Source organism: Scyliorhinus torazame, chromosome 7, assembly GCF_047496885.1.
Source record: "Scyliorhinus torazame isolate Kashiwa2021f chromosome 7, sScyTor2.1, whole genome shotgun sequence".
In the NCBI taxonomy this organism is placed as follows: domain Eukaryota; kingdom Metazoa; phylum Chordata; class Chondrichthyes; order Carcharhiniformes; family Scyliorhinidae; genus Scyliorhinus; species Scyliorhinus torazame.
The window spans coordinates 49,380,085-49,406,574 of record NC_092713.1 but is presented as its reverse complement, the minus strand read 5'-3'; the positions used below and the strand labels follow the sequence as shown (position 1 = coordinate 49,406,574).

The following is a 26,490-nucleotide window of genomic DNA, read 5'->3' as shown; positions in this document are numbered from 1 at the left end:
CCCCCCCCCCCCCCCCCCCCCCCCCCCCCGGCACTATTTTGCTTTTATTATTTTCTATATTTTATATACAGCACCATTCCTAACGCCCTGCCACCATCACTACCCAGATGCAGTCAATGTAGTAGCAAAGCAGGACATGATAGTTATATTGACTAGGATAAAAACAAGGAGCAGGTAGAATAGAAATGAAACGAAAATCGCTTGTCACAAGTAGGCTTCAAATGAAGTCACTGCGAAAAGCCCCTAGTCACCAATAGAATCTCTACACTGCAGGAGGAGGTCATTCGGCCCATTGAGTCTGCACTGACCCTTGGAAAGAGTACCGTACCTATCCCAGTAACCTCAACTAACCTTTTGGGCACGAAGGGGCAATTTAGCATGGCCAATCCATCTAATCTAAAAGCTCTGGACTGTGGGAGGAAACCGGAGCACCCGAAGAAACCCACACAGACACAGGGAAAAAGTGCGAACTCCACACAGACATTCACCCAGAGACCAGAATTGAACCTGGATCCCTGGTGTTGTGAGGAAGCAGTGCTAACCACTGGGCCGCCCCTGAAAGGTACTGGAAAGGTTGAAAGTCCTCAAAGTGGAACAGTCGCCCAATCTGATGGAAGGTTTATGAGGAAAGCAAGGGTGGAAATTGGGCTGGCCATAATCGTCCAAACTTCTTTGGAGTTTCGACTGGTGTCCAGACTGGAAGATTGAAAACGTTATTTCATTTGAAAAAGGGAGGGGTAGAAACCTGGAATTATAAATTAGTCAGCCCAGTGTGGGGAATCTTTTGAAACAATAGGGGGGAAATTTAAAAAAAAAAAATGTTTTAAAGAAAGTGTTCCCAATTCATTTTTCCCAATTAAGGGTCAATTTGACTTGTTCAATCCACCTACCCTGCAGATCTTTGGGTTGTGGGGGCGAAAACCACGCAAACATGGGGAGAATGTGCAAACTCCACACGGACAGTGACCCAGAGCTGGGATCAAACCTGGGAATTTCAAAAGGCGTTTGATAGACTTTCAAAAGGCATTTGATAAAGTTCCACATAATAGACTTTGAGCAAAATTAATGCCTATGAATTTAAAGAGAAGTAGCAGCATGGATACAAAATTGACTAAGGGAAAGAAAAAATTGTTTTTCACACAGAAAGGAATAGAGCTGTGTTCTGCCAGGAGTCAGTAGTATCATAGAATCCCTACAGTGCAGGAGGCTATTCGGCCCATCAAGTCTGCATTGAACCTCTGAATGAGCACCCTACCTCAGCCCACTCCCCCGCCGTAACCTCACCTAAACTACACATCTTCGGACACTGAGGGGCAATTTAGCATGGCCAATCCACCTAAAATCTGGGCTTTAACATAGAGGGCATTATTTCAATGTTCACAGATGAGACGAAACTTGAAAACGCAATTAAGCAAATTGGCAGATAGTCATACACTTCCTATGATGCACAGACAATGGCTTGCTCAGTTGACGCATCCATCTTTTCCTGTCCACCTGTGGCAAACACGGTAGACTCATTCAGCTGGTCCAGAATCTAAGTAGATTTAAATGCACTGGGGATCCCTGTGGCCTAGTGGTATAGGTCACTGAATTGGTGATTCACAAATCTAGGGCAATGCTCTGGGGTCCCTGGATTAAAACCCATCATGATAGATGGTTTCAATAAAATTTACCTTGTGGCAGGCACGAGTGAGTTTTAGAAGCTAATTTGTAATTTTTTAAAGACATTTTTATTAAAGTTTTTTCATTTTTACGGAGTGTGGTGTACAAAATTGTGTAATATATTGAACGGAGTCGCTTTCATAGAATCATAGAATTTACAGTGCAGAAGGAGGCCATTCGGCCCATCGAGTCTGTACCGGCTCTTGGAAAGAGCACCCTACCCAAGCCCACACACCCACCCTATCCCCATAACCCAGTAACCCCACCCAACACTAAGGGCAATTTAGCTTGGCCAATCCACCTAACCTGCACATCTTTGGACTGTGGGAGGAAACCGGAGCACCCGGAGGAAACCCACGCACACACGGGGAGAACGTGCAGACTCCGCACAGACAGTGACCCAAGCTGGGAACCGAACCTGGGACCCTGGAGCTGTGAAGCAATTGTGCTAACCACTATGCTACCGTGCTGCCCCTTCATTCTGTTACATACTGAAATTTTATTGCCGTATTCCCATACACCATTCAATGTCTCCTCATCAATATTGACTGCCAAGTCTCTTTCCCAAGACTGCAGGGTACCCAATAAACTCGCATAGGATCGAGAACATAACCCAATATATTCGCACAGGATCTAGAACACAAAGTGTCATAAAAGTTGCTAATTAACTGTAATCTACATAAATCAGGATTCTTTCCACCGGGCTAACTGAAGAGTCGAGGTGCATAGTTCTCTTATTAAGAATAGAGTCGCTAAGTTGCAGATATTAAAAAAAGGTGTATCTTGGGTTGTCAAATTGTTGGCATAGTTGCGCGAAGGATGACAAGGATGCACCACTGAACATATCTCCCATCCTACAAATGCCTCTGTCTCTATAGGCATTGAATACATGGTCCATAAGACATGGTGGGAAATCCGGGTTGCACTGAATGGGAGAGAGAGCAGACATTTTGATCTATCTTTTAATAGATGGACCATCCTCCACGCTCTAAGAGTGTTAATAATCTCACACGTAGCAGAGCCTGATCTAAAGTCCCCGTAAAAGAACAGGATCTGTAAAGGATACAACAACTGACCTGTTTCCGTTTTGAACCAAATGAAGGAAGGGTCCTTTCGAACCCAATCCTTTATAAACCCACAACGAGAGGCTAATTGGTACATTTTAATGTTCGGCACCCCCAATCTCCTCTTTAAACCTGGGAGCTGCAACTTGGCCCACTCCAAACCAGGTTCTTTATATTCCATATAAATTAATTGATCATTCCATTGATCTCCTTTAAGACCCGAGCAAACAACAAGATTGGCAACACTGCAAGGGAGACACTAATCTAGGTGACACATTAATTGCAATCAATGCGATCCTGCCCAGTCACGATACTCGCAGGGAAGACCAACGCGTCAGGTCTCACCTAATAGATGCAATCAACTGAAGGAAATTGGCCCCTTACACTTGCTTAAAGAGGGTAATTACAACATCCAGGTATGTAAACGCCAAGGGGGACCACTGAATGGGAAGTTAGTTGTGTGGCCCACCGACTGGCATAGCCTCAGACTTTGTAAAATTAAACTTGTAACTGGAGAAAATGCTAAATCTGTCTACCACAACAATAACAGTGGGAACCGAGACGACCGGCTTAGCTACAAACATCAGCACATAATCAGCATACAGCGTGATCTTATGCTGCTTTCCCCCCACTGTGCAGCCCAAAAACCAAAGGATCCTTCCCAATTGCGTCTGTCAAGGGCTCTGTAGCCAGTGCGAATAACAAGGAGGGTGAGGGGCATCCCTGCCTAGTCCATCACTGGAGGCTAAAATTCTCAGATCTATAACCGTTCGTAAGCCCTGTCGCCAGAGGTCTATGAACAGCACCTGTAGCCACTAAACATATTTCCCTCCCAACCCAAATCTCTGCAGCGTATAAAACAAGTAATTCCATTCCACCCAATCAAAAGCTTTCTTCGCGTCCAAGGAAATCACTAACCTATCTAACACCCGTTTCTGGAAGACCAGAATTCAGTAACCTTCTAACATTGTTGCAAGAATTCCGACCTTTTAGGATCTTCCCAGATGATCAACAGGAGAATTCCCTCTAGGCACCACCTTAAACAGCAAATCAACATTCAGAAATGAGATAGGCCTAAAGGAAGCACACTCCTCAGGATTCTTGCCTGCCTTCAAAATCAAGGAAATATTTGGTTCTTGTAGTGTCAGCAGTAGCAGATTAGCCTCACATGAATTACTATACATGCCAGTCAATGGATCTATCAGCAAGTCCTTCAATCCCTTGGAGAATTCACATCCAGAGCCATGTGGCCCTGGAGTCTTGCCAGGTTGGAGCTCCCTAATGGCCATAACCACTCCCTCATTAGATAGGAGCATTCAGGACTAACCACTGATCCTCAAATTCCTTCTTAAAGTATGCAGTAAATGATTTATCCCTTAGCAAGAAGGACGCATCAAAAAGACATGACCTAGATCAGTTTGGGGGGTGGGGCCTTGAGTCAAATTCGAGGAAAACAGGAGCATGATCAGAGATCACAATGCTATCGATAGAGCAGGAGGACACGAAATGTAGGATTGTTTTTGGCATGCAGAGATAGTCAATTCTAGTATGACACTGATGAGGATCAGCGAAAAAAAGTTAATTCTTTACCTCTAGAATGCAGTGCCTTCACATCTAAATACCCCACCTCCTCACATACCAATGCTAATGCCCTTGCCTGTAGGGTGGGAAGATTTCTGGTTACTGGGAGTTTATCCTCCAAGAGGCTTAGGTGACAATCAAAGTCCCCACCAACAAAAGAATTAGCTGAGGCCACTCTGCAAAATCCATGAAGATGTTAGTAACAATCTCCGGGGAATGATTTGGACGGCCGTACACATACATTATCGAAACAGATTCTCCAGTAACAAGTCCCTTAACCATCAGATATCTATCCATTCCTCTTGCCCTCCGCACAATTTCCTACCTTGGAGGGAACCTCCTTATTGGCCAAAATTGCTACCCTCCTACTACTGGTCAAGAACGAGGTGAGGAAAAGCAGCCCTACCCAGGATTCCTTAAATGAGCCTCCTGCAACAAGGCTATGTCTACTGTCCCCCCCCCCCCATCTCCAGTCACACGAGAGGCACCATGGACTCCATATAATTTCCTTTTCTCGGATAAGAGACCTGCCTGTACCACTGTAGGTTCCAGTCAACAATTTCCAAACACAAAAAAAAATGCAAAAGAATCACAACGGCAATAGTTCTAAGGGGACATTTCTCAACAAACATGAGGATCCGTAAGACTATCCCTACGGCCATACCGTCATTACAATCAGGAGACAGGTTCCTGGTAAATTTTCAGATAACACAAAGTTGGGTGGGAGGGTGAACAATGAGGAGCATGCAGAGATCCTCCAGTGTGATTTGGACAAGGTTAGTGAATGGCAGATGCAGGATAGTTTGGATAAACGGGAGGTTGAAAAGTATGCTCAGATAGACCATGGCCACCTCAAATATACTTGAATAAAAAGTTGATAGTAAACTTGCTTCCTTTGGCAATCATAAAGGTCAACAGTCTAACTGGAGGAGTTACAATTGGCATTCATCTATAATTAGTTGAGACTAATATGAAATGTTAATTGTTTAAATTAGAGGCAGTCTGTTTTTTGCAAGCCCAGGGGAGCTGTATTTCTTAGTTATTATGTTTTGCATGAGTCTGGATCAGGACCCCGACATTGGGGGCATTTTTGAATCCTGACCTTGCGCTTCATCAGAGCCTGACAATTGTTTTTCTTTTTCTCATCTTTTCTTATCTGACAATTTTTTTTAAAAAATGAGCAGGCCAATTAGTGGCCCAATGGTTGTCCAATTAACAGAGACAATGATAGGGAGGAACCTGGAACTAGGCTCAATATAAAGGGAATCCAGGAGTGACTAGTGTGGTTGCAAATTCACCTAGTGATGGAACAGAGAGGCGAGAAGTGGGTCAGCAAGTCAGGCAATTTTAGATGCAGTGCCTCCATTTTGGTGCTCTTGGAGGCATTGGCATCACAGATGAGTGTCCTGCTCCTGGAGAGCAGCAGGAGGCCAACCAGCCAGACCAGAGGGGCAACACTGGATGTACCAAAGCATGGTTAGGAGCTAGGTACAGTGCCAATGACTTCAAGCACAGAGGAATACTTGTTTTTCAAGAGTTATTATTTGAGAAAGAGATCTCTTGACACTACTTTACTGAAAAGATCTGACTCCTACAAAACATCTGGCTGTGTCTTCAAAAGCTGTTTCAACTGGCTTGCTTCAGCTTCCCTTGTCGTCAGGCAAGCCTGCACTACTTTAAATACTGTTGATCTCTTTTAACTAACCTATAGTGAGAACAGAACTGCCTCACTTTTGACACTGCTTCGTTCAGCTCAGAGCTGAACTGAAAAATGGTTTCTCACAAAGCCTCGTGCCTTAATTCCACCCAGCAATGGCATCATCTCACCAAGCTTAAAACTGATCAATTCCCCAGGGAATCCCCTTAATCAAAACAAAATTGCATTAACCCAAGCTTTCTACGAACGTTAATTATAACACTGGCTCAAAAAAAAAAAAACTTTGTTGCCTTTCAACTATAAATCTTTTAAAACAAGATTTCAGCAGTCAAACATGCTCTAACACAGGCTTTTAACCCTTACTTCATCAAATACTTATCATACAATATAGCTGAAATTGTTACATTGATCAAAGATTGGGGGAGATGGGAGGGAGAGAGAAAGGGAGGGGGGGTTGAGAGAGAGGGGTTGAGAGAGAGAGCGGGGGAAGAGAGAGCGGGGGAAGAGAGAGCGGGGGAAGAGAGAGCGGGGGAAGAGAGAGCGGGGGAAGAGAGAGCGGGGGAAGAGAGAGCGGGGGAAGAGAGAGCGGGGGAAGAGAGAGCGGGGGAAGAGAGAGCGGGGGAAGAGAGAGCGGGGGAAGAGAGAGCGGGGGAAGAGAGAGCGGGGGGAAGAGAGAGCGGGGGAAGAGAGAGCGGGGGAAGAGAGAGCGGGGGAAGAGAGAGCGGGGGAAGAGAGAGCGGGGGAAGAGAGAGCGGGGGAAGAGAGAGCGGGGGAAGAGAGAGCGGGGGAAGAGAGAGCGGGGGAAGAGAGAGCGGGGGAAGAGAGAGCGGGGGAAGAGAGAGCGGGGGAAGAGAGAGCGGGGGAAGAGAGAGCGGGGGAAGAGAGAGCGGGGGAAGAGAGAGAGGGGGTGAGGGGAGGAGAGAGAGACCGATGGACAGAGAGAGGGGGACAGAGACAGGGAGAGAGGGGGGGGGGGAAAGAGAGGAAGAGAGAGAGAGAGGAGGGGGAGAGAGAGAGAGAGAGGAGGGAGGGGAAGAGAGAGAGAGAGAGAGAGAGAGGGGGGGAGGGCGAGAGACACACGGTCCAGAGGCAGGGAGAGCACCCAGGTGGAGCAGCCGCAGCGCAGGCACGAGATTACATTTGTTATGGTAACGTAATGTCATGTGGTCGCAATCTAATGAAGTTGTTGAATGACCCCAAAATTGTGTTTCAAATCTTTGATGACATTAAGGTAACAGAAGGAAAAAGTGGAGACGGGTCACAAATATTTTTGTTCGGGTTTGACGTGTGGCCATTGGAAACTTTTGTTCCACTCAATGTGTGGGTCTAGGTAAGAAATCAGCATTGTTTGCATCCTGAAGGTGAGCCTCAAGATCCAGGTTATTTCCAGAATTAGGAACACTCAGGGAGGGAGCCGCCAAGCTTCCCTACCACCCCGATCAGGCCTTTTGACTCCTCAGCCAAACTTGTGGAGCACCTTGCACCACATGGGCATTCTCCTCCTCCTCCGAGGAAGTGTACCTTTCCTGTGACTCTCCCTCTTCAAAGTCCACACATCTGAATCTCTGTGTTATGGAGAATGCAGCACACCACCAAATTTGAGACACCCCCTAAGGTAGGAGGGTGCCAGCAACTGTTCAAGACACTGGACATGCAGCCCGTCCGATGGCCTGCTTGAGGTGGTCCTTGTGATGAGCCAACATTTGTTCTTGCACCTTTTGCAGGGTTGTGCATACAGGTTCGTAGCAATCTCCTCAATACACAACCTAGTCTCCAAGCAGTATCCACAAAGTGTTTGTTGGCACACACAAGTTCTGGCACTCTCAATTGTGTCATGTGAGAGTACCTTTAAGAAATGGGTGTTTATAGAAGTATCTGTAGTGAGAGTACCATTATTACTGCAGTGATGTCAGAGAGTGGGTGGAGCTGGGCTGTCTGTCAGCTTTTTACTTTTGTTTTAGGCTGTTTGCTGCAGGGTGTGTTTTAGTTTCTTTTTCAGAGCTGGATAGCTGCAGTCACAGCCAGAAGGTGTATTAGAGTCTCTCTCTGTAATCTAAAGACTGTAAATCGATCCTTTGGTGATTTAAAACTAATAACTGCTCTCAGTAGTGACTTTAACCTGTGTGCTGCTGTTGAAAGGTTTTGTTTTAAGTCTTATGGATGTTAAAAGGAAAGTAAGTATTACTTAATGTTGTATTCCTTGGGGGTCGTATTTGAATTAATGGTTGCTAAGATGTTCACTGTATGTTTTAAAAAGGTTAACTTGAGTTCATAGAATAAACATTGTTTTGCTTTAAAAAGTACTTTTCCATTTCTTCTGTACCACACCTGTAGAGTGGGCCCAGTGCTCCCCATACCACAATCTAGTAAACGTTGTGGGTCAGGTGAACTCCATGATACACTTTGGGGCTATCTAAACCCTGGCCCATAACAATTGGATTAGAATGAAGGAGTCATTGTTGTTGCCAAGTCAGCATGCACACACCTGCATGAAGCTCTTGCTGTGTTGCAGACCAGTTGTCTGTTAATGGAGTGGAATTCCTTCCCCTTGGGGAATTTTCCCGTTTATTCAGTCAGTGACTTGATGGCCACAGGGGTGCAATCAGTGAGCCCTAGAGGGTCGTCTTGAGGGAATCCAGCAAGGAGGCAAACTGCCCTGCTCTTTCTGCCTTTGTGGCTTTTTCAGTGTAGAACTCGATATAATCCTCTATGCTGGCGAACAGTACATCCATGAACTATCTCAAGCAATCATGAATAGTCACTTGAGAAATTCCAACTAGGTTTGCTGACAACCCTTGGGAATCAAGTCAGGTGCAAAGTTCAATGATACCATGATGTAACAGCTAAGGCATTATCACAAGAGATGACAGATCTCTGGTGACTCTCAATGAGGGCACACAGGTTGGAATCAGCTGCCTGGATAGGCTCAGCCACCGATAGCACTGACATTTCTAGGAAGCTAATTCTGCAATGCTTCATCCTATGGTACATTTGTTGCCCTTTGTTGCTTTCCAATCTGGAGTATCAAGTCCCCATTGCCACCTGTGGCCTTGTACATGATCAGCTTCTCGGATCATACCTGTCTGAATCCTCCGGTCGATCCTGACCTATACAAGAAATCCAGACGATCCTGACCTATACAAGAAATCCAGGTACGACCTCCGCAAAGCCATCCGAGATGCCAAGAGAGAACATCAAACCAAGCTAGAGTCACAGACAGACTCTCGGCGGTTGTGGCAAGGACTAAACAACATAACGGGCTACAAAGCGAAGCCGAACAGTATCTCTGGCAGCAGCGCACCCCACCCCGATGAACTCAATGCATTCTATGCTCGGTTCAAGCAGGTAACCAACAATCCGCTGTCGAGTGCCCCAGCAGCCCATAATTCACCCATACCCACCATCACAGCTTCCGAAGTCAGATCGGCCTTCCTGAAAGTAGACCCTTGGAAAGCGACGGGCCCGGACGGGATCCCTGGTCATGCACTCAGAGCCTGCGCGGACCAGCTGGCAGAGGTATTCGCGGACATCTTTAACCTGTCCCTACTCCACTCCGAGGTCCCCGCCTGCTTCAAGAAGACCACCATCATACCGCTACCAAAGAAGAACCAGGCAACGTGCCTCAATGACTAGCATCCAGTGGCCCTGACTTCAGTCGTAATCAAATGCTTCGAGAGGTTGATCATGAAGCGCATCACCTCCATACTCCCAGAACGCCTTGATCCACTGCAATTCGCATACCGCTGCAACCGGTCCACATCAGACGCCATTTCCCTGGCCCTACACTCATCCCTAGAGCATCTCGAAAACAAGGACTCCTACATCAAACTCCTATTTATTGACTACAGCTCCGCCTTCAACACCATAATCCCAGCCAAGCTCATATCAAAGTTCATAAATCTAGGACTTGGCGCCCCACTCTGCAACTGAATCCTCGATTTTCTGAGCAACAGACCACAACCAGTAAAAATGAACAACAACTCCTCCTCCACAATAGTCCTCAACACCGGGCCTCGCAAGGCTGCGTATTTAGCCCCCTACTCTACTCCCTGTACACACACGGCTGCGGTCAAAATTTGGCTCCAACTCCATCTACAAGTTTGCTGACGATACAACCATAGTGGGCCGGATCTCGAATAACGACGAGTCAGAATACAGGCGGGAGATAGAGAACCTAGTGGAGTGGTGTAGCGACAACAATCTCTCCCTCAATGCCAGCAAAACTAAAGAGCTGGTCATTGACTTCAGGAAGCAAAGTACTGTGCACACCCCTGTCAGGGTCAACGGGGCTGAGGTGGAGATGGTTAGCAGTTTCAAATTCCTAGGGGTGCACATTTCCAAAAATCTGTCCTGGTCCACCCACGTCGACGCTACCACTAAGAAAGCACAACAGCACCTCAGGAAACTAAGGAAATTTGGCATGTCCACATTAACCCGTACCAACTTTTACAGATGCACCATAGAAAGCATCCTATCGGGCTGCATCACAGCCTGGTATGGCAACTGCTCGGCCCAGGACCGCAAGAAACTTCAGAGAGTCGCGAACACCGCCCAGTCCCTCACACGAACCTGCCTCCCATCCATTGACTCCGTCTACTACTCCCGCTGCCTGGGGAAAGCGGGCAGCATAATCAAAGATCCCTACCACCCGGCTTACTCACTCTTCCGACTTCTTCCATCGGGCAGGAGATACAGAAGTCTGAGAATGCGCACGAACAGACTCAAAAACAGCTTCTTCCCCACTGTCACCAGACTCCTAAATGACCCTCTTATGGACTGACTTCATTAACACTACACCCTGTATGCTTCATCCGATGCCAGTGCTTATGTAGTTACATTGTATATGTTGTGTTGCCCTATTATGTATTTTTTTAAAATTCCCTTTACTTCCCATGTATTTAATGATCTGTTGAGCTGCTCGCAGAAAAATACTTTTCACTGTACCTCGGTACACGTGACAATAAACAAATCCAATCCAATCCAATCCAACTTGGGAAAGTTCAGGTGCAACTCGTCCCGCATCTCTTGGAGTTTACACTCTAACACCTAATTTACTGGGACAGGTCAGCAGGAGTCATGGATGTGTTCCAGTTACAATCTGCAAACTCTACGAAGTGTTGAAGTTTTAAACTCAGGTGGGGCAAGATACAGCAGCTAGACATTCCACAGCACACTGAATGGAGTCAAGAACCATAAGACAAAAATTAACTGCCCAAACGGCAAGACTAGGGTGGACAGATTGTTACAATATAGTCAGATGCTTAAAACACTGTCCTTGACAAGTTTGCGAATGGGGGCCATGTTAACGGCTAAGCAGCTGGCAGCATATGTGTCACCCGCCATCAATATCCGTGTGTGTGTAGCTATCTGCTGCCCAGAGTTAAAATCAGATGCCCCAGCACTAACAAAGCCGAGCAATCAGGGGAATAAATAATGACCAGCCTTTAACTATAGGGCAAAAATACATTCAAGTTATACTATTCACCTACAACACTCAGTAAATGATAAAGAATTATTTCAGCTCCATCAACTTGCTTTAAGTACAGGGTTGCCACCCACCACTCAAATAAATAAAAGCCCCAACTCTCTCTGATGTATTATGTAGAAGAACAGTCAGCGATTGTTTTGAGAAAGCAAACAGTCTCAAGTTAAGAAAGCAATCACAAAGCATTTCAATTTTTGCCAAAAACCAGATATGTATTTTAGAAATATGCATTTGCTCGTTTTACAGATGTTAAAACAGGGGAGCTAATAGAAACAGAAAAGGGAAGTTAGGCCAAACAGTTTTTCACTTATTAATAAATCTACCTACCTTTCATTATATTCCTTAACCACTTTCTTTAATTAAAATGAAATTCTGAACTGTTTAGCTGTTAGAACATCTCATTTTTCAACATATCCTACTGCTTTCACGTGTTGTCTTCACATCAGAGTTTAATTGCAAAGTCCACAATCCTGCTGAATGTTGCCTGGCATGTGCTGCTCACACTGTCACATTGGAATTCCTATTCAATTTGTTTGTCAATTCCCCTTTTGGTCTTCAATCTTTCATTTCTCCCAACATGTTGGTCTCGCTAAGGTGGTCTCCTTTCTCCCCGGCTCTATGGGAAAAGCATGAGAGTTTCCTTACTCCCTTTACATCCACCTCTATAATTAGTTTTCATTTGACCACATCGAAAGATGTACAACATTTTGTTTCCTTCTTTCTCAGTGTCCATATCTGTCGAACACAGTTTCCAGCTAACACCTATTCTTCCTATCCTTCCAAACATACCTTTCAACTGCTGTTCTTGTACAGTAGTGCAGTTCTCATCTCTTCCGATCATTCCCTGTGATTTGTGACCTCTGAGCCAAATATAATATTCGGCATTCCACAATGATTCTTTCCAATTTTTATAGATGTACCACAGAAATCATCCTATCTGACAGCTTGGTATTGCAACTGCTTGGCCCAAGACCATACAAAGAGAACAAAGAACAAAAAAATGTACAGCACAGGAACAGGCCCTTCGGCCCTCCAAGCCCATGCCGACCATACTGCCCAACTAAACTACAATCTTCTACACTTCCTGGGTCCGTATCCTTCTATTCCCATCCTATTCATATATTTGTCAAGATGCCCCTTAAATGTCCCCATCGTCCCTGCTTCCACTACCTCCTCCGGTAGTGAGTTCCAGGCACCCACTACCCTCTGCGTAAAAAACTTGCCTCGTACATCTACTCTAAACCTTGCCCCTCTCACCTTAAACCTATGCCCCCTAGTAATTGACCCCTCTACCCTGGGGAAAAGCCTCTGACTATCCACTCTGTCTATGCCCCTCATAATTTTGTATACCTCTATCAGGTCACCCCTCAACCTCCTTCGTTCCAGTGAGAACAAACCAAGTTTATTCAATCGCTCCTCATAGCTTATGCCCTCCATACCAGGCAACATTCTGGTAAATCTCTTCTGCACCCTCTCTAAAGCCTCCACATCCTTCTGGTAGTGTGGCGACCAGAATTGAACACTATACTCCAAGTGTGGCCTAACTAAGGTTCTATACAGCTGCAACATGACTTGCCAATTCTTATACTCAATGCCCCGGCCAATGAAGGCAAGCATGCCGTATGCCTTCTTGACTACGTTCTCCACCTGTGTTGCCCCTTTCAATGACCTGTGGATCTGTACTCCTAGATCTCTTTGACTTTCAATACTCTTGAGGGTTCTACCATTCACTGTATATTCCCTACCTGCATTAGCCCTTCCAAAATGCATTACCTCACATTTGTCCGGATTAAACTCCATCTGCCATCTCTCCGCCCAAGTCTCCAGACAATCTAAATCCTGCTGTATCCTCTGACAGTCCTCATCGCTATCCGCAATTCCACCAACCTTTGTGTCGTCTGCAAACTTACTAATCAGACCAGTTACATTTTCCTCCAAATCATTTATATATACTACAAACAGCAAAGATCCCAACACTGATCCCTGCGGAACACCACTGGTCACAGCCCTCCAATTAGAAAAGCATCCCTCCATTGCTACCCTCTGCCTTCTATGGCCTAGCCAGTTCTGTATCCACCTTGCCAGTTCACCCCTGATCCCGTGTGACTTCACCTTTTGTACTAGTCTACCATGAGGGACCTTGTCAAAGGCCTTACTGAAGTCCATATAGACAACATCTACTGCCCTACCTGCATCAATCATCTTAGTGACCTCCTCGAAAAACTCTATCAAGTTAGTGAGACACGACCTCCCCTTCACAAAACCGTGCTGCCTCTCACTAATACGTCCATTTGCTTCCAAATGGGAGTAGATCCTGTCTCGAAGAATTCTCTCCAGTAATTTCCCTACCACTGAAGTAAGGCTCACCGGCCTGTAGTTCCCGGGATTATCCTTGCTACCCTTCTTAAACAGAGGAACAACATTGGCTATTCTCCAGTCCTCCGGGACATCCCCTGAAGACAGCGAGGATCCAAAGATTTCTGTCAAGGCCTCAGCAATTTCCTCTCCAGCTTCCTTCAGTATTCTGGGGTAGATCCCATCAGGCCCTGGGGACTTATCTACCTTAATATTTTTTAAGACACCCAACACCTCGTCTTTTTGGATCACAATGTGACCCAGGCTATCTACACCCCCTACTCCAGACTCAACATCTACCAATTCCTTCTCTTTGGTGAATACTGATGCAAAGTATTCATTTAGTACCTCGCCCATTTCCTCTGGCTCCACACATAGATTCCCTTGCCTATCCTTCAGTGGGCCAACCCTTTCCCTGGCTACCCTCTTGCTTTTTATGTACGTGTAAAAAGCCTTGGGATTTTCCTTAACCCTATTTGCCAATGACTTTTCATGACCCCTTCTAGCCCTCCTGACTCCTTGCTTAAGTTCCTTCCTACTTTCCTTATATGCCACACAGGCTTCGTCTGTTCCCAGCCTTTTAGCCCTGACAAATGCCTCCTTTTTCTTTTTGACGAGGCCTACAATATCACTCGTCATCCAAGGTTCCCGAAAATTGCCGTATTTATCTTTCTTCCTCACAGGAACATGCCTGTCCTGTATTCCTTTCAACTGACACTTGAAAGCCTCCCACATGTCAGATGTTGATTTGCCCTCAAACATCCGCCCCCGATCTATGTTCTTCAGTTCCCGCCTAATATTGTTATAATTAGCCTTCCCCCAATTTAGCACATTCATCCTCGGACCACTCTTATCCTTGTCCACCAGTACTTAAAAACTTACTGAATTGTGGTCACTGTTACCGAAATGCTCCCCTACTGAAACATCTACCACCTGGCCGGGCTCATTCCCCAATACCAGGTCCAGTACCGCCCCTTCCCTAGTTGGACTGTTTACATATTGTTTTAAGAAGCCCTCCTGGATGCTCCTTACAAACTCCGCCCCATCTAAGCCCCTGGCACTAAGTGAGTCCCAGTCAATATTGGGGAAGTTGAAGTCTCCCATCACCACAACCCTGTTGTTTTTACTCTTTTCCAAAATCTGTCTACCTATCTGCTCCTCTATCTCCCGCTGGCTGTTGGGAGGCCTGTAGTATACCCCCAACATTGTGACTGCACCCTTCTTATTCCTGATCTCTACCCATATAGCCTCACTGCCCTCTGAGGTGTCCTCTCGCAGTATAGCTGTGATATTCTCCCGAACAAGTAGCGCAACTCCGCCTCCCCTTTTACATCCCCCTCTATCCCGCCTGAAACATCTAAATCCTGGAACGTTTAGCTGCCAATCCTGCCCTTCCCTCAACCAGGTCTCTGTAATGGCAACAACATCATAGTTCCAAGTACTAATCCAAGCTCTAAGTTCATCTGCCTTATCCGTAATGCTCCTTGCATTAAAACATATGCACTTCAGGCCACCAGACCCGCTGTGTTCAGCAACTTCTCCCCGTCTGCTCTGCCTCAGAGCCACACTGTCCCTATTCCCTAGTTCTCCCTCAATGCTCTCACCTTCTGACCTATTGCTCCCGCGCCCACCCCCCTGCCATACTAGTTTAAACCCTCCCGTGTGACACTAGAGGGTCACTACGACACTACGAAAATACAAAGAGTTATGAACACAGCCCAGTTCATCATGCGAACCGACCTCCCATCCATTGACTCTGTCTACACCTCCTGCTGCCTTGGGAAAGTGGGCAGCATAATCAAAGACCCCTCCCACCCAGGTTATTCTCTCTTCCATCGGGCAGGAGATTCAAACGTCTTGAGAACATGCACTAACAGGTTCAAAAACAGCTTCTTCCTCTCTGTTACCAGACTCCTGAATGACCCTCTTATGGGCTGGACTGATCTCTTCACACATTTTCTCTACTGAGTAGCACTACGGTCCTGTATGCTTCACCCGATGTCTGTGTCTATCTATTTACATTGTGTATTTATGCACGTCCTATGTTTTTTTCATGTATGGAATGATCAGCCTGGACTGTACGCAGAACAATACTTTTCACTGTGTACCGATGGACAATGAATCAAATCAAATCTTCTCTACAGTTGCAGCACTATATTCTGTAAGCTGCACCCGATGTCTATGTTTATGTATTTACATTGTGTATTTATAGTATGTTCTATGTGTATTTATAGTATGTTCTATGTATTCACGTGTGGAGCGATCTGCCTGGACTGTACGCAGAACAATACTTTTCACTGTACCTTGGTACACATGACTATAAATAGACCGAACCAAATCAAAGACTTGTTTGATCCAATTGGGCTATTCCCATCTTTATTCCTTTCTCATATGGCAGCATTTTTGTTTTCTTCAACTTCACTTTCATCATAACTTACTTACAGTGAGCAGTTTTTACACTGATTCCTTCAGATCAAGTCTTTGTTTTCATTACATGAAAGAGTAAAAACATTTGTTGCCCATCCCAAACTGAATGGCTGCAGAGGGCAGTTATGAGTCAACCACACTGCTGAAGACCTGAAGCCACGTGTAGGCCAGACCAGGTAAGGACGGCAGATTTCCTTCCCTAAAGGACATTAGTGAACCAGATGTATTTTTACAAAAATCGATGGTCACCATCACGGTGGCTAGCTTTCAATTCCAGATTTGTTACTGACCAACTTAATTTAAATTGCACCAGCTGCTGTGGTGGGATTTTAATCCATGTCCCCGGAGCATTAGACTGGGTCTCCGGATAACTAGTCCAGTGACGTTATCACTACTCCTGCTGTCTCCTACACATTTCAATGGATACTTCCAAGTACTGACCTCCATTAAAATCACGCAGGTCTCAACATATTTGATTATTTATTTTAGTATTGACTGTCCTTACCTTTGGTGTGCAGAAAATCCAAGGCAGATGCAATGTCTTTCACAACAATACTTGCTTCTCTTTCATTAAAGTGCTTTCGTCTTTGGATGTGGGTTAAGATGGAACCTAGAAAGCAGAGTTTATTTTTAATTGCTAGTATTACATTCATGGAATTTTTCAAAGAGCAATAGAGGAAGGTTTAGGATTCCTGAAGCCCTGGCATCGATTCTGGGGAAGATGGAACCTGTCCAAGCTGGATGAGTTCCACCCCAGCAGGGCCAGGAACAATATCTTTGCAGAGGTATTTGTGAGTGTGCTGTTGGAGAGGATTTAAACTATAGTGGCAAGGGGACTGGAACCGAAACGTGGAGAAGAAAACAAAGATAGAAATAAAAAATAGAAAAGTAGGAAGCAAAAGTGTAAGGCAGAGGAAACAAGGGCTAGCAGCAAATAGGGCCACAGTACAAAATACGGTGTAAATATGTTAAAAAGACAAGTCTAAAGGCACTGTATCTGAATGCAGAGCATTCATAATAAGGAAGATGAATTAACAGGGCAAATTGGTATACACAATACAAATGATTGCAATTACAGAAGCATAGCTGTAGGGTGACCAAGGCTGGGAACTGAATATCCAAGGGCATTCGATATTTAGGAAAGATAGGCATAAAGGGAAAGGAGGTGGGGAGGCATTATTAGTAAAGGATGAAATCAGTGCAATTGTGACAGAGCATATTGGCTCAGAAAATCTAGATGTAGAATCAGTCTGGGTGGAGCTATGAAGCAACAAGGGGCGGAAAACAATAGTGGGAGCTGTCCACAGGCCTTCAAACAGTAGTGGAAAGGTAGGTGATGGCATTAAACAGGGATTAGAGATGCATGTAAAAAGAGTGCTACAGCAAATATGGGTGACTTTAACCTACATACAGATTGGGCAAACCAAATTAGCAACAATACTGTGGCAGATGAATTCCTGGAGTATGTATAAGATGCTTTTAAGGCCAGTATTTTGAGGAATCAACGAGGGAGCATGCTACCCTAGATTTAGTGCTATGCAATCAGAAAGTGTCAATTAATAATCTTGTGCATTAGGGAACAGTTCCGAATTCAACAGAAGAAGACCAAGAGATTGATTAAGAAGGGGAAAATAAAGCAGTAGGGTAAACCTGCAAGTAACGTAAAAGCGGACTGTAAAAGCTTCTAAAATAAAAATAAAAAGATTAGTGAAGACAAATGTAGGTCTCTTACAGTCCAAAACAGGAGAACTTAAGAACAAGGAAATGGCAGAGCAATGAAACAACAATTTTAGATCTGTCTTCACGGAGGAAGACACATATAACTCCCTAGAAATGTGAAAAATCCAAGGGTCTAACGAGAAGGAGTTGAAGGAAATTAATGTTGCTAGAAAAATACTGTAGAAATGAACGGGAATGAAAGCTTTTCATTCCCCAGGACCTGATAATCTACATCCCAGGGTAAAGGGGGTGGCCATGGAAATAATGGAATCATTGGCTGTCAGCTTCCAAAATTCTGCAGATTCTGAAACAGTCCCAGTAGATTGGAGGGTTGTATACATTATGCCACTATTTAAAAAATGGAGGGGAGAAAATAGGGAATTACAGACTGGTTAGTCCAAGAGCAGGAGCAGGGAATATGTTTGTTATAGGCGAAGCGTTTTCAGAACCCCAAAATGTATCATGGAGTTCAATCAACCTCTCCCTTTAATGGATTTGTTGCTTTTCCTAGCACACGGCTTTTCCCCTAGGTGTGGGATTACAATTATGGACACATGGGTTTTTAAACACAAAACACTGTTTATTTCATGAACTCAACTTAACATCTTAAATAAACATTGGATCTCTTAACACCCCTTACTTCAAAGATAACTCAGAAAATATTACAACAGTAAATAATTCATTAAAATGTTCCTTCAAACTTCCAAGAGGCTTAACACCTTTAAACAAAATCACATCAGGTTAAAGGCTTTACAATTATGAGTTTAAATCACCCAAATGATCCAGAGGGGCTGGTTTAGCACAGGGCTAAATCGCTGGCTTTGAAAGCAGACCCAGGCAGGCCAGCAGCACGGTTCAATTCCCGTACCAGCCTCCCCGAACATGCGCCGGAATGTGACTAGGGGCTTTTCACAGTAACTTCATTTGAAGCCTACTTGTGACAATAAGCGATTTTCATTTCATTATGGCAGACATCACAGCGAATTCAGCTCACTGCAAACAGACACACACCAGCTCTTTTCAAAACTGCAAAACTAAACTGAAACCTCAAAATGGCTGACCTGAGCTCAGCCATACCCACTCTCTGACATCACTGTTTTCTTAAAGGTACATTGCTTAAACATCCATGTCTTAAAGGTACTCTCACATGACACCTCCCCCAAGAAAAAAAAATAAACCATCAACTTCAAGGTGGTTTCATTTTTCACTTTTGCACCTTCCACTAAGAAATATACACAATAAATATATATATTTTTTTAAAAAAACAACACATGCAAACAGGTATAATAATATAGTCCATTTTTCTTTGTTCTTCTTCCTCCAACCGAAATCCTTCTCGATTGACAGTCTCTTTGAACAAAGTCTCTGCACGATCCATCCATTCCTCTACTCCTCGGCATTCCTCTTTAGAATCAGATACTTTAGTTCAATCTGACCACAGAGTCCTGTAGCCACCTAAAATGGCTGATTCCCGATTAGAATGGTCAAATCCCGATTTAAAATGGCAAATGGAAGAGGCTGATGGGAAAATCAGCCAACAGGACTCAAACGGACAGCTGCAGGTAAAACAGTGTATTCGCCTCTGGGGAAATCGGCCCAGGCCGATTCCTGCAGCCATCAACATCACAACAACCCAGCCATCTGCATATTAAGCAGCCATCCCCGGGAACAATTGCTACACATTAGCAACATAAAGCCGATCCAGACCTTTCGGCGCCAGCAGGGGCTGAGACAAAGAAAGGTAAACGACCACCCCCCGATCAAGAAATCGCCCCATTATTGGAGCATATCGAACCAAGTGATTGGGACCAAGTCCAATCGCTTGGAACCAAGTACGAGGTCCACCCAGAGAGGCGGGAAGCCCCTGGGGACTATAAGAATAGGGGCCAAGTTCAACTCGACCCTTCTCTTCCTGCTCGCAACCTTCGAGACCCTTCAACAAAGAAAACAGTAAGTCTTACTCCAGCGATCGCTACCCGATAGGCGCTCCTGACTATCGACTTGTGCCAGCTTTGAATCCCACAGGCTCAGGACCAATTCGAAAGACCATTCGTTTCCCTGACTTGGTGGGCCATTTCCAAAGTTAAGTATTGGCCTTTAAGTGGTAGGTAGTAGTCTAGAAGTAGGATTATTGCATAAGTATTTATTGCTGTATATAATAAATGATCGTTGATTTAACTTTTACTAAGCGGTGTGTTTCATTATTAATCATTACTTGAGCTTGAACCACGTGTCGGTATCAGAAAGATACCTGGCGACTCGTGAGCAAAGGTGACAGAATTAGAGCTAATAAAACTAAGGCTAGTAAGAGCAACAGTCCCTTGCAATTCTCCAATACAGGAGCATTGTGATCACAGCGTTCAGGCAGTCAAATGCCTGTTGAAAGTCCGCTGTCCATTGAATTTTTTTACGTTTCTTTAGCAATTCCATCAGTGGAGTAATCAGGCCACAAAACTTTTGCACAGCTGTTTGATCAAATCCACTCATGCTAAGAAATCGCATTATTTCCCTTTGTCTTGAGGATAACGGAAACGCCGCAAGGAAAGTGATTTGGGCTTCTCCAAATTCACTTTCGGCTAGGTTCATCACCAAACCCGCCTCCTGAAGTCGATCGAAGTACTCCATACGATGTTTTAAATGTTCTTTCCATGTCTGGAAGTTGGAAATAAAAGCAGATTGTCCCACTTTCTCAATGCAATCCTTGAAACGTGGGATAGGATAAGAGTCCATTCTTGTAACTGCATTCACCTTTCGATAGTCCACATACAACCGTTGGGTACCGTCTGGTTTAGGTACCATCACTATGGGTGAGCTCCATTGGCTGCGACCCACTTCAATTATGCCATTCATCAGCATACTCTCAATCTCTCTGTTAACCTGTGCCAATTTTAAAGGATTAAGTCTATATGGATGTTGTTTGATCGGAACAGCATTTCCCACATCAACATCATGTATAGCCATTTTAGTACTTCCCAATTTATCTCTACAAACTTGCCCATGTGATATCAATAACTCTTTCAGGTCAGTTTGTTTTTCCTCTGGAAGGTGACTTAACAATTCATCCCAATTTTTAAGAACATCCTCATTTTCCAATTTAATTTGAGGTATGTCAAATTCATAGTTATCTGGATTTGGTTTGTCACTTTGAGTTAGAATCATTAAAACCTCCTTTTCCTCTCCTTCCCAAGTACCTTTTAAGCATATTCACATGACACACTCGGTGAGTCTTCCTTCTATCTGGTGTTTTTACCACACAATTCACCTCACTTAATTTCCTTTCAATCTGATACGGTCCACAAAATATAGCTTTTAAAGGCTCCCCTACCACTGGTAACAACGCTAAAACTTTATCCCCACTGGCAAAACTACGAACTTTGGATTTCTTGTCCGCTACCAGTTTCATCACACTTTGTGCAACTTTCAAATGTTGTCTAGGCAATTCACCTGCTCTATTTAATCGTTCCCTAAAATTTAACACGTAATCCAATAGTGTAATTTCCGATTTCTCACTTAATCAATTTATGTGGTCCTCTTACCCCATGACCAAAAATTAGTTCAAAAGGACTACATTTGGTGGACTCATTAGGTGCATCCCTAATTGCAAACAATACGAATGGAATTTGTTTATCCCAATCCTCTGGATAATCTTGACAATACGCCCTCAACATGGTCTTTAATGTCTGATGACACCTTTCTAATGCTCCCTGCGATTCTGGATGGTTCGCAATTGATTTAAATTGTTTTATTCCTAAGCTATCCATAACTTCTTTGAATAACTTTGAAGTAAAATTCGTTCCTTGATCCGATTGAATTTCTGTGGGTAGTCCATATCAAGGAAAGAATTTAAGTATCTCCTCCACAATTTTAGCTGTAATACAAAGAACAAAACAAAGAACAAAGAAATGTACAGCACAGGAACAGGCCCTCCAAGCCCGTGCCGACCATGCTGCCCGACTAAACTACAATCTTCTACACTTCCTGGGTCCGTATCCTTCTATTCCCATCCTATTCAAATATTTGTCAAGATGCCCCTTAAATGTCCCTATCGTCCCTGCTTCCACTACCTCCTCCGGTAGCGAGTTCCAGGCACCCACTACCCTCTGCGTAAAAAACTTGCCTCGTACATCTACTCTAAACCTTGCCCCTCTCACCTTAAACCTATGCCCCCTAGTAATTGACCCCTCTACCCTGGGGAAAAGCCTCTGACTATCCACTCTGTCTATGCCCCTCATAATTTTGTATACCTCTATCAGGTCTCCCCTCAACCTCCTTCGTTCCAGTGAGAACAAACCGAGTTTATTCAACCGCTCCTCATAGCTAATGCCCTCCATACCAGGCAACATTCTGGTAAATCTCTTCTGCACCCTCTCTAAAGCCTCCACATCCTTCTGGTAGTGTGGCGACCAGAATTGAACACTATACTCCAAGTGTGGCCTAACTAAGGTTCTATACAGCTGCAACATGACTTGCCAATTCTTATACTCAATGCCCCGGCCAATGAAGGCAAGCATGCCGTATGCCTTCTTGACTACCTTCTCCACCTGTGTTGCCCCTTTCAATGACCTGTGGACCTGTACTCCTAGATCTCTTTGACTTTCAATACTCTTGAGGGTTCTACCATTCACTGTATATTCCCTACCTGCATTAGACCTTCCAAAATGCATTACCTCACATTTGTCCGGATTAAACTCCATCTGCCATCTCTCCGCCCAAGTCTCCAGACAATCTAAATCCTGCTGTATCCTCCGACAGTCCTCATCGCTATCCGCAATTCCACCAACCTTTGTGTCGTCTGCAAACTTACTAATCAGACCAGTTACATTTTCCTCCAAATCATTTATATATACTACAAAGAGCAAAGGTCCCAGCACTGATCCCTGTGGAACACCACTGGTCACAGCCCTCCAATTAGAAAAGCATCCCTCCATTGCTACTCTCTGCCTTCTATGGCCTAGCCAGTTCTGTATCCACCTTGCCAGCTCACCCCTGATCCCGTGTGACTTCACCTTTTGTAATAGTCTACCATGAGGGACCTTGTCAAAGGCCTTACTGAAGTCCATATAGACAACATCTACTGCCCTACCTGCATCAATCATCTTAGTGACCTCCTCGAAAAACTCTTATCAAGTTAGTGAGACACGACCTCCCCTTCACAAAACCGTACTGCCTCTCACTAATACGTCCATTTGCTTCCAAATGGTAGTAGATCATGTCTCGAAGAATTCTCTCCAGTAATTTCCCTACCACTGAAGTAAGGCTCACCGGCCTGTAGTTCCTGGGATTATCCTTGCTACCCTTCTTAAACAGAGGAACAACATTAGCTATTCTCCAGTCCTCCGGGACATCCCCTGAAGACAGCGAGGATCCAAAGATTTCTGTCAAGGCCTCAGCAATTTCCTCTCCAGCCTCCTTCAGTATTCTGGGGTAGATCCCATCAGGCCCTGGGGACTTATCTACCTTAATATTTTTTAAGACACCCAACACCTCGTCTTTTTGGATCACAATGTGACCCAGGCTATCTACACCCCCTTCTCCAGACTCAACATCTACCAATTCCTTCTTTTTGGTGAATGCAAAGTATTCATTTAGTACCTCACCCATTTCCTTTGGCTCCACACATAGATTCCCTTGCCTATCCTTCAGTGGGCCAACCCTTTCCCTGGCTACCCTCTTGCTTTTTATGTACGTGTAAAAAGCCTTGGGATTTTCCTTAACCCTATTTGCCAATGACTTTTCGTGACCCCTTCTAGCCCTCCTGACTCCTTGCTTAAGTTCCTTCCTACTTTCCTTATATTCCACGCAGGCTTCGTCTGTTCCCAGCCTTTTAGCCCTGACAAATGCCTCCTTTTTCTTTTTGACGAGGCCTACAATATCACTCGTCATCCAAGGTTCCCGAAAATTGCCGTATTTATCTTTCTTCCTCACAGGAACATGCCGGTCCTGTATTCCTTTCAACTGCCACTTGAAAGCCTCCCACATGTCAGATGTTGATTTGCCCTCAAACATCCGCCCCCAATCTATGTTCTTCAGTTCCCGCCTAATATTGTTATAATTAGCCTTCCCCCAATTTAGCACATTCATCCTCGGACCACTCTTATCCTTGTCCACCAGTACTTTAAAAACTTACTGAATTGTGGTCACTGTTACCGAAATGCTCCCCTATTGAAACATCTACCACCTGGCCGGGCTCATTCCCCAATACCAGGTCCAGTAGCGCCCCTTCCCTAGTTGGACTGTCTACATATTGTTTTAAGAAGCCCTCCTGGATGCTCCTTACAAACTCTGCCCCGTCTAAGCCCCTGGCACTAAGTGAGTCCCAGTCAATATTGGGGAAGTTGAAGTCTCCCATCACCACAACCCTGTTGTTTTTACTCTTTTCCAAAATCTGTCTACCTATCTGCTCCTCTATCTCCCGCTGGCTGTTGGGAGGCCTGTGGTATACCCCCAACATTGTGACTGCACCCTTCTTATTCCTGATCTCTACCCATATAGCCTCACTGCCCTCTGAGGTGTCCTCTCGCAGTACAGCTGTGATATTCTCCCGAACAAGTAGCGCAACTCCACCTCCCCTTTTACATCCCCCTCTATCCCGCCTGAAACATCTAAATCCTGGAACGTTTAGCTGCCAATCCTGCCCTTCCCTCAACCAGGTCTCTGTAATGGCAACAACATCATAGTTCCAAGTACTAATCCAAGCTCTAAGTTCATCTGCCTTACCCGTAATGCTCCTTGCATTAAAACATATGCACTTCAGGCCACCAGACCCGCTGTGTTCAGCAACTTCTCCCTGTCTGCTCTGCCTCAGAGCCACACTGTCCCTATTCCCTAGTTCTCCCTCAATGCTCTCACCTTCTGACCTATTGCTCCCTTGCCCACCCCCCGCCATACTAGTTTAAACCCTCCCGTGTGACACTAGCAAACCTCGCGGCCAGGATATTTATGCCTCTCCGGTTTAGATGCAACCCGTCCTTCTTATACAGGTCACACCTGCCCCGGTAGAGCTCCCAGTGGTCCAGATAATGGAAACCCTCCCTCCTACACCAGCTGTTTAGCCACGTGTTTAGCTGCTCTATCTTCCTATTTCTAGCCTCACTGGCACGTGGCACAGGGAGTAATCCCGAGATTACAACCCTCGAGGTCCTGTCTTTTAACTTTCTGCCTAGCTCCCTGAACTCCTGCTGCAGGACCTCATGCCCCTTCCTGCCTATGTCGTTAGTACCAATATGTACAACAACCTCTGCCTGTTTGCCCTCCCCCTTCAGGATGCCCTCTACCCGTTCGGAGACATCCTGGACCCTAATATTACGTACTGGAATGGCCTCTGGAAACCTAGTAGACACATCCATTACAGTCAAAAGATATTGATTCCAACTTTGTTTTCGGAAGCGGTTCTACACAATCGATTAGGACTCTTGTAAAAGGTTCCTCAAATGCTGGAATGGGTATTAAGGGCGCTGGTTTTATCACTGCTTGAGGTTTCCCCATCACTTGACATGTGTGACATGATTGACAAAATGTAACTACATCTTTATGTAGTCCAGGCCAATAAAAATGTTTCTGGATTTTAGCTTGAGTTTTCCTTATTCCCAAACTGGTACCTCATGTGCAACTCCCAACACCTCTTTTCTATACCCTACCGGCAATACTACTTGATGAACTTCTACCCACTTTTCATCCGCCTGCCTATGTACAGGTCTCCATTTTCTCATCAAGACACCATTTTTACAGTAATAATACTCTGGTAACTCTCAGATTCCTCTTCCGTATATGCTTTCTAATTTATCCGTTTTATTTCTACATCTTTCTGTTGTAACTCCGCCAATTTTCCGGAACTAAAAATATCCGCCTCATCCTCCGCCTGTTCTTGTTCTTTTTCAACCATCTGGTCAAAAATTGTTTCTGATAATTGCACTTCAACTTCATCTTCACTCTTTGATTTCTCCTCCTGTCTTAACCTGTGACTTTGCGACCTTGTTACTACACAATCCGAAATAATCCAAGGATATTCGTCCTTCAACACTTCAGTTGGCTGATTTTCCAATGGCTTATCAACCACAGTAGGCATCACTCCCACCTGAGATCCAGCTATATCATTGCCCAAGATAAATTGTATTCCTGGACAAGGTAGAATACAATTTATCTATTACTCCTACTACCACTTCACCACACTTCACTGGACTTTCCAACCTTACCTTATATAATGGAACGCTACTCCTCTCACCCCGTATTCCACATATCACCACCTTTTCTGGCAACATTCTTCCCAAACTACATAATTCCTCATCTCTTACCATTAAAGATTGACCAGCCCCTGTATCTCTTAAAATTGTGACTTCTTTACCTGCTCCTCCTGATACACATGAGTAAACTTTACCCACACAAGTAAATTCTTTAAATACATCTGGCACCTTCTTAACAATTACTTCGTGAACAGGCTGTACAATCGTTTGCACCTCCTTCGCTTCCCTTGGGCCTTCCTTTACCACACTAACAAACCCCACGGTCTTATCCTGTTTTACCACATCAGCCTTCCCAGTGCT

The 26,490-nt window shown here is 44.8% G+C and overlaps 1 protein-coding gene across 7 annotated transcripts in view; it reads right to left on the bottom strand.

Annotated features, from left to right (window-relative positions):
* The window catches only part of LOC140426192 (MAP kinase-interacting serine/threonine-protein kinase 1-like), a 144,443-nt gene that overhangs the window by 19,028 nt on the left and 98,925 nt on the right, over positions 1-26,490 (bottom strand). For all 7 annotated transcript variants that reach the window (XM_072510666.1, XM_072510663.1, XM_072510667.1 and 4 more), the window contains one exon: positions 16,737-16,841. In XM_072510666.1, the coding sequence (XP_072366767.1) occupies positions 16,737-16,841 (105 nt within the window). The remainder of the gene's footprint in view (positions 1-16,736; positions 16,842-26,490) is intronic.